Below are 9,780 nucleotides of genomic sequence, written 5' to 3'. Positions count from 1 at the left end.
ATTAAAACTAGGTGTAGGTATAACTTACAATCTACAAATAGTAGGGTGTCATAATATTTTGAAATTGGGAGAAATAAACTATTTTACATAAAATTAAAAAATAAGATTAGCCTAGATTCATCTCACAATGGCCTAGATAGGCCTAGTAACTTGTACATTCAAAAAGTAACATTAGTTAATAAATTTAAGTATTAACAACGAATTTAGGGCATGGGGTATAGAGATATTGCTAAAAAGTGTGACGGACGGGACAATTTTCAAAATTCAATAAAAACTAGAAACAGAACTAGAAAAATCTAAAAACTTTGAGGTTAGGCCGGGGTGCTTCAGTGAATAGAAGATTTGTTATTGAATCACACATTTTATTTTTAATAACTTGTAAAAATAAACTTACTTACCTTTATTGTGACGGACGGGACACTCAATCTCTTCTTCAAAACAAGTAAAAATCCATTACTATAAACGATAAAATGAGAATGAAAACTATATTTCTGAAATGTGCAGAAGAGCTGGTTTCCCTCCAAATAGTCAGCAAACTGAAATTGTGTCATATGGTTAGTGATTTTTTTGACTTTATTTCACCAATATCATCACCCTGTAGCAACCACAGAGTAACACCAAGTTTAACCACGGTAAAAACATGTTTAATTTTATTTGATAATGAAAAAAATGATTAGGTGTTGTTCAAATACTATTTTTATTTATTGTTAACTTAATTTAAATGTTGAAAAAAATTATTTTAGTTTTTACACTTATGTCTCTGTATTTGTGGAATGGCTGAGTTATTTTATACAATCAGAAACAAATACATTTATTTTACATATTAAAGTATAGCTTCGCCATAATATGTTTTTAAAAAGCATATAAAACTTAATTCAGTTTGCTTAAAATTAATGAATAAATATGAATAAATGAATAAATGATTTATTTCCATCAATAAAATAATTTTTAAAGTAACACTTTTATAACCCAGGAAATAATGCTGGTCAGTATCAAGTAAGCGACCAGCATGAAAAAAATATACATCTATTTAAAAAGAAATTAACAAATTTGTTATTTTCTAAGTACAGTAGAACCTCGGTTAACCGAGGTAATTGGGGACCCGAGGGTGGTACCTCGGATACGGCGAACCTCGGATAACACGGAACGTAACCTAAAAATCGTTACCGGGGCTAAAAATAGCTCAAGATATACTAAAACATGAACAAAAGTTATTAACTGAACTGTTGTTTAGTTTATTAGTACAAGAAATGTTATTAGTACGCAATAAAACGTGAGAGGAAACGGTAACACTCACAATACTAAACACTGTTTTAATATAACACTCAATTTATTGCACAACTGAATACGTATGATATAGGCTACACAATGTACAGAAGTTTAGTTACAGTACAGTATTCCTGTTTACAAAATTAAATCAAAGAAATGAAAATTAATTTACTGTACATTGTACAAAAAATAAACAAAGTAAGCTAATCTTTTTTCCCAAAGAAATCAGTTATTGTTTTTTGACTTAGATTAGAGGATCTTAGGCTAGCCGCCCTGTTGCGCCAGCGTCGCAGCCAAACTAAATCGTTTGTTGTTGCGGTTTCTTGTTGTTCAATGTATGCCAGTGCTCCCTCGATCGTTCTTAGACCTTCTGTATGTGATATTTTCTCAGTCGCCCCATCAGGTTCATCGCTGTAAAAAAAACTTTTGTTTTACGTAACCGTAACGCAATCAAAAGGCAGCAGTTGGAATTGGTATGAAATTAGTTTTGGATTGATGAATGGGCAACATTTAACTAAAGTGTAACAAATATACTGTAGTTGTGTTAAAAAATTGATGTTGGATTATGTTTTTATGTTAAAATTTTGCATAAATAAAAAATCAAAAACTTACTTGTCATCATCTTCTGGTTGGTTGAGCATCTGGATAATCACGTCATCAGTTAGGGCCTGATCCTCATCTCCATTGATCCATTCACTGATGTCCTCTGCACTGATGGGCTCAGCCACTGGAAGGTGGTTACAAAGATTCACAAGCTCTTCATTTTCAGGAGGACATGCTCTTGGCTGGTTTTCAGGAGCAGCTGTCTCTTGGCGGCTTGCCTTTTCAATTCCGAAAAGTTTGCGCCATGACCTTCTTATAGTGTCCTCCCTAACGTTATCCCAAGCTTCTGACACCCAGTAGACAACATCTTTCATTGTGATTAACTTGAGAGCATCAGTGACACCCAGCCCGTCCTCTAGCTTCTCCAGTAGATTTCTAAGCAGCCTCTTTTTGTAGTTTCGCTTAAAAGTTTCTAGAACTCCCTGGTCTAGAGGCTGGATGAGGGCAGTAACGTTTGGAGGCAAAAATAAGGCTCTAATGCCATCGCTGACTAGCTCATCAGCATCTGGATGGGACGAAGCGTTGTCAAGAATAAGAAGGGCCTTGCGAGGGAGTTTTTTTGTTCTCCAAGAAAGCTTCAACGACTGGAACGAATTCCTCAAAAAACCATTGTTTGAAAATCCGCGAGTCCATCCATGCGTTTTTCTGGTTTGTGTATGTGCTGGGAAATGTGTCCACATTAGTATTTTTAAAAGCACGTGGCTTTTTATACTTGCCTATTACAACTGGTTTGAGTTTCAAACTTCCTGCAGCATTGGCACATCCTAAAACTGTAACTCGATCTTTAGATTTCTTATACCCAGGAGCTGATGTTTCCTGCTGACTGGCTAAAGTTTTTGAGGGCAAACATTCTGAAGTTAAGGCCTGTCTCATCACAGTTGAATATTTGATCGGATGTAAGACCCTCACTCAAAATCAATTTTCTTATTTTTTCTTCAAAAACTGTCACATCAGTTTCATTACCTGAAAGTTTTTTCCCCCAGATATATTAAGTTGCCGCACTCCATAACGGTTCTTCCATCGCATTAACCACCCGGAACTAGCGGTAAAAGGTTCATCGCCATCGCCAAAAGATTTATGGAAATCTAGCGCTTTTGCCTGCAAAATAGGCCCACTTATTGGACTTCCCCTTGCTCTCATTTCCGAAAACCATAAGAATAAAGCCTCGGAAGTTTTTTCATACTCACACTTTTTAAACGTTTTTCTCTCTGAATTGCAATTGGAATTTAAGCTCTGAGCACCCCATTTTTCTAACTCAGCCCTCTTCCTCCTCCAATCTCCGACGGTAACCTCACCAACACCCAAGTCTTTAGCGACTGTTCTTATTGACTCACCATTGTCCAGACGACGAATCGCATTTAGTTTAGTCTCTAAGGACACAACGACACGTTTGCGTTTAGCACTCATTTACACCTACTGTAACTGCACTTAAACACACAATAAAAAAAACAGTGATAGACACTTGACTTGTAAAAGTAAACAAAGGACTGCCACTGAGACGAAATGGCGTCTTCGGGCAGACCGATGATGCACGAACACATCCGAGCTGAAGCTGTACACCAGGACAGCCCACTAGATGCGCAATAAGCTACGGAGTCGAATCGGGGTGGTGGGGAGAGCGAGTGGCTCAGTCGCGTCTCGGCATTGAAACAGTTCGCATTGGTCCGGCGGCGAGCGGTGGTGTCGGGTTACAACACCTGCAGCTGCTCTGGCGAGCGGTGTCGGGTGACAGTGCCGTATGCATTCGGCAAAGATAAGCGCTAAGCTACGCAAATATTTGGCCGAGGAAACACAACAGTTGCCAACAATTTACTGTACAGTAGTTTTAACGCATTGCAGGCTAGCGTGCGTATTGCGATAAAAGGAGCACCCAAACGCTCATTACTGTACGTAGTTTGTGCGTGTTTCTTTTGCTTTTTAAATAAAAAAAATCGTCCGAGGACGGCCTCGGTTAACCCGGAGTCTCGGTTAAGCGAGGCTCGGTTAACCGAGGTTCTACTGTATATTCTATTCTAAATTCTAAGTATAAAATTCTATTAAAAATTCTAAGTATATTTGTGTTTTGAAATACATTTAAAATTAAAATCATGTATTTCGTTACTAATTCTTTGTTTCACAAGCAGTTACGTTTATCCTTGAAAATTCGTCAGATAATTAAATGTTATTGTTTTTTTGTAATTATGTGAATGATATATTATATTTTAATTTGTAAGTTATATTAATATTTATACGTTAACTTCTAAGATTGAAAACAAGAAAAACCATATTGTTCTATGAAATATCTATACATTATTTTGTCCGACATTTTGTTTTTAGTCTTTTGACAGTTTGCTTTCAGTCTTTTGGGTAGTCATAAATATCGATGATTCGAATCATTGATAATCATAATTCAATTGTGTTGGTGACCGCTTATTTTACTGCAGCCTAATTTTTTCATATACTCATGATTTTTACACAAAAATACGTATAAAGAATTGCATAATGCATTCCTAGTAATTATTTTATTGTCAAATTATTTTACATGCATAGGCCCTACTAACATATTTGGAGGGGTTGGGACCATAGTGGTTTAAGTAAAAAATTGAAACTTTTCACGATGAAGAAGTTTGCGTTTACTGCAGTGTAAAATCCTGTGGGTATATTTTTTAAATTTTGTGGTATGAAACTCATACAATTATTACTAAATTTATTTTTTGTATTCATCACTTCTTATTTACTTTGGCTATGTTTAAAAATACGGATATATATTTAAAATATGACTTACGCCACTATGGCTTTTAATATTTTTGTAGTTTAGTTGTTTGACAAAAACAAATCTGATGTAAATATAGTATATTTTATTTACATTGTTAGAAAAATAGTTAAATACAAATACAAATTGGTATGGATAACTGTCTGAAGTCATTTTAATGGTTTTTTTTAGTTGTGTAATACAGTACACTATCAACATGGTTTCAGAATCTTTATACACTATCCGCTTCATCTTGATGGTCGTCTTCCTCATCATTAGGATTAGGCAATGGTCCAATGTCTTCCACCTCTTGTGAGGACTTGATGTTTCTAATAAAGAGGTGATGGATGGTGGGATGTACCTCAACAGGTACAGCATGTCCCTTTTCTTCAAATGATTTATTATTCGAGGACCATTGTACAACTTGTTTTGCACAATACTTTTCAAGTGAGCTGGGCGTCCAGCTTTTTGACTCTTCAAATTTAATTCATAAAAGAGCTCATCTTCCATTAGAGAATATTTGTAAAATATTGTCATTGGTTGGATTTTTCCTATACTGTTACAACCACTGCATCTTCATCCAATTTACATTGTCACCCTTGATATTTTTTTTTTTGTCTTGCAATATTTTTGACAAGAGCCTTACTGCTTTTAAAGTCATTCTCTTGCATTTTAAACAAGCATAAACTTGTTTTTTTTTCTTGCTGTCTGTATTGCCAAAGTCAGCATCATTCGGCAGGTAAGAATGGCCTGACACCATGAACATTTGATCTATTATGTCAACTTGGGTTCTCCTCTGTAATTTTCAACAATGTTAAGGCAACTGTTATATTCTTATTTTGTCCTGTGCAGTTGTCACTGTACAGCGTAACATGTTTTTCTTTGGTTAAGTCTAATGTGCTTATCAAGGCAAGAAGCTATCTCTTGGGAACCTCGGGAAGCGACTGTCTCATCCCACACATACATGTATGCTTGGTTAGAGGCTACTTAATTTATTCCCAAGTTGAAACAATACATATTTCTTCTATAGTATGCCTCAGATACAGTAAGTATGGGAAACAGGAGGGCTTTTTGTAAATAAAATGTAGCTGTTAAGATCTCAACATTGTTTTTTGATTTTTCTCTATCATCTCTGAGACTTTGACGTGCAATTTCTGCATCTTGTAAGTGTTTCGAGTGTTCATTTTGTAATCTAATTTTCTCATCTTCGACTGTTTCTATTGAGATCCTCTGTTTGAACCCATCACAAATTCTGCAAGTATCTTTTTCTTGTGGCATGAAAGTGCAAATTAAACTCTGTATTAAATACTAATCTGTAATAATGCTCTTTTTCAGGCTTAGTTTGGTTTGTTGTACACCATTTCACGTAAGCTGCATACATCTTACTAACATTGAGTTCTGGATTTAGATAATATCTGTTAGGGTTGTCTCGTATTCTATAATGACTTTGAAATTTTGGGAAAATATTCATGTGATCCATGATTAACTGTTTTTGAGCATTGGAAATTTTTGTACTAGGTTCATGTTTGCCTCTCAAATCTCCACCTGGAGAGAGAGACCTAATTTCACTTTTTTGAGTGCTCTAGCAAGTTTTCCCTCACTAATTTTGAAAAGTACCTAAAAAGAACTTCTTACACACTTTAACAGTGAGATCTTTTTTCTGCAAATGATACAAATTGGTAGTTCCTTTTCCTTCTCTTGAACTGTCCCTAGGACGTCTACTCTTGACAGCAACTTGATGAACTAAGCCACAAATGTATGCATTTTTGCTTCCCAAAGTCTGCAATTTCATAGAAAATATCAAATATATTCTTTCGCTCTTCTTCTGTCATCAACTTTGTGCACTCTTTTTTACATTTGCAATCAGTATGTCTAAAACATCTTACCTTGAACAATTTTCCCTTTTACATTAATGTAACACTTCCCTGAGTTACGGTTTCCTTTGGCAAGAGCTCTGTGTGATTCGTTCCGTTTCCTTTTTCTTGTTTTTGGACGCTGATGTGGTCCGTATTCTAGTACTGGTTCCTCTTCACCAATATTTTCAATCTTCTCTTCCCCATTCGAACTGCTCCCTGCAACAAGGTAATTCTTAGCACCCATACAATAAAATTATGTATGTGTTGTATTCCTGAAAACATTGTATGTAGATTGAAAAATAAATAGGCTAATCGTATGATGATTAAGTAGGCCTACATTAAGTTTTGAGTTAATTTGAGTTTGATTGCTGCTTTGAAATGCAAATATTGAAAACGTTCAGGTGGACATCAGTAGTAGATGCAAGTGTTAGGCTAATGCATAAACAAAAATGAACCTGGTTATAGGCTAAAGCCTTCAAATACTGACTACCTTATTAGAGGTTTTTGTGAAAAAACTCTTGTGTTGATAAATCACCTGGAGCTAAGTAGCATGCTAACTAGTTAGATATAGTTAACTAGTAAATATGTGAAATAAGCTTAACCCTTTTTAAAGTAATAGTATTTATATTATATTTAACATAACCTTAAAGTTTGGAATTCAGTAAACATTGTGTATTAAAGTGTTGTTGTGTACTTACCTGCATTGTTAATTTCCTCTTCTGGTGGAATATAATCAGAATCTGAATCACTGTTGTCACTATTCAGTATGTACTCAATGTCTTCTTCAGATATTACAGCCATCATCAAAAGTAAGACAACACAACCATTACATTAGACAACAAGAAATGTATCACCTGTTTAGATGCATAGTGGCACAAGTCAGACACACCACTATGTTTCTGAACGTTTATCATCTGTTTAGATTCATAGTGGCACACGTCAGACTTACACTACTATGTTTCTGAACGTTTATCATCTGTTTAGATTCATAGTGGCACACGTCAGACTTACACCACTATGTTTCTGAACGTTTATCATCTGTTTAGATTCATAGTGGCACACGTCAGACTTACACTACTATGTTTCTGAACGTTTATCATCTGTTTAGATTCATAGTGGCACACGTCAGACTTACACTACTATGTTTCTGAACGTTTATCATCTGTTTAGATTCATAGTGGCACACGTCAGACTTACACTACTATGTTTCTGAACGTTTATCATCTGTTTAGATTCATAGTGGCACACGTCAGACTTACACTACTATGTTTCTGAACGTTTATCATCTGTTTAGATTCATAGTGGCACAAGTCAGACACACCACTATGTTTCTGAACGTTTATCATCTGTTTAGATTCATAGTGGCACACGTCAGACTTACACTACTATGTTTCTGAACGTTTATCATCTGTTTAGATTCATAGTGGCACACGTCAGACTTACACTACTATGTTTCTGAACGTTTATCATCTGTTTAGATTCATAGTGGCACACGTCAGACTTACACTACTATGTTTCTGAACATTTTCATTATACGGGGTGTCTATAAAAGAACTCCGGGGTTTTAAGACAAAATATTTTAATAAAGTAAAAAACGTACATACATGTTTTATACATGATTAGAAAGCTTACATTTTCAAGATTTTTTAACAACTTAGTAAAGTTCAATGTGAGCTCCGTTAGTGGCACGGCACACGTCGAAACGGTATTCTACCTCTTCCCATGTCCTGGCGAGCATGTCTGGGGGAACGAACGCCACGCAATTCACTATTCGTTCCCTGAGATGGCGAACATTTCGAATTTTCTCCGCATAAACAAGATTCTTGATATGCCCCCAGAAGAAAAAGTCCAACGGAGTCATATCAGGGCTCCTTGGTGGCCATGGAATAGTTCCTTCCCTTCCAATCCACCTGTTACCGAAACGAGCGTCCAGTGACTCACGCACACGCAAACTGAAGTGTGGCGACGCCCCATCTTGTTGGAAGTAAACTAAACCTTTCTCCGCCTCAATGTCATCCAACTGAGGATAAACATACTCCTCTAACATGTCACAATAGACATCACCATTGATATTCCTTTCGGCAAAAATGAAGGGACCTATGACTCTGTCATGCATAAGAGCACACCAAACATTCACTTTGGGCGTGTCACGTTCGTACTCAATAAACTCATGGGGCGGCTGTGAACCCCAAATTCTGCAATTATGCCTGTTTACAGTTCCGTTCACATAAAAAGTAGCTTCATCACTAAAAACCACACTTTAAAAAAATCATTATCTTCATCAATTTTAGCCAGCATGGAAACAGAAAAGTCGAATCTCTTAACCTTGTCTGCTGGTTTGATATGGTGTAAAAGTTGAATCTTATAGGCAGTTAAACGAAGTCTTTTATGAATTACCTTATGGACTGTTGATCTTGGTAACCCCAATTCCAGACTGCGTCTTGTTACCGATTTCTTAGGGCTTCGAGTGCATGAAGCTCGGATTCTGTCTACATTCTCTTGAGACACACGCGGCCTACCCGGTGACTTTTGCTTCAAAACACTTCCTGTTTCCTTGAACGCACTTAACCACTGACGAATTGTTTTGTCTGTAGGCGGATCAACACCATAGCTACGTCGAAAGTTTCTTTGTACAGTAACAACAGAATTAGTTTCTATGAGCCAAATAACACACTGAGCCTTTTGTTGAGGGGTCGCCATAGCGCGGCAGTCCAGACGACACTGACTGCCTGCCGCAGCCGCTACGTCATTTCAAGGTCAACGCTCCGCAGTGCTGCCAACTGTTGAGAGAAACATTCCCAATTGGTATGAGTAAAACTCTTTGAGCTGCTTGTTTCAAAGGAATTGATCAAATGTTGCTATCTTTTATAGTTTTAAAAATATTAATTTTTTAAACCCCGGAGTTCTTTTATAGACACCCTGTATTGTTTAGAGCTAAAAAAAGGTACTGCTCTCTACTTTTAAATATTGCAACTATGACATAAACCACTATTGCACTAAGTAATTTAGCAGTTTCTTAACAGGAATCTGACTCTAACTCCAAACCACAAAAAAATTGACTTACACCACTATGGTTCCAACCCCTTCATTATCAACTGTAAAAACTCGTTTTGAGTAGGCCTAGGTAATAAAAAGTCATGTTCACTTATGTTGCAGGTTCTAACTTCCACTCAAGTAAGGTCTGTCTTCAAGCACCTTTTAAAGGCCTAAAAAAGGCTACACCAAGTGGCTGCAACAAATGCGTTGCATTTGGAGGCAAGCAGACGAATTTTATGTTGTGTTCTGCACACAATCTCAACACTTCACATGAAAAGTGGGTTG

The 9,780-nt window shown here is 36.4% G+C and overlaps 1 protein-coding gene across 1 annotated transcript; it reads right to left on the bottom strand.

Annotated features, from left to right (window-relative positions):
- Positions 1-1,461: 1,461 nt before the first annotated feature.
- On the bottom strand, positions 1,462-2,593 carry LOC124370220 (jerky protein homolog-like). The gene is made up of 2 exons (XM_046828509.1): positions 1,882-2,593; positions 1,462-1,680 (listed from the first exon to the last, which is right to left on the bottom strand). The coding sequence occupies exons 1-2, from the start codon at positions 2,550-2,552 to the stop codon at positions 1,473-1,475; spliced, it is 879 nt and encodes a 292-aa protein (XP_046684465.1). The 5' UTR covers positions 2,553-2,593; the 3' UTR covers positions 1,462-1,472.
- Between the last annotated feature and the right edge of the window lie 7,187 nt (positions 2,594-9,780).

Source organism: Homalodisca vitripennis, unplaced genomic scaffold (assembly GCF_021130785.1).
Source record: "Homalodisca vitripennis isolate AUS2020 unplaced genomic scaffold, UT_GWSS_2.1 ScUCBcl_48;HRSCAF=789, whole genome shotgun sequence".
Taxonomy (NCBI): domain Eukaryota; kingdom Metazoa; phylum Arthropoda; class Insecta; order Hemiptera; family Cicadellidae; genus Homalodisca; species Homalodisca vitripennis.
This window is presented reverse-complemented; position numbering and strand designations above follow the sequence as displayed.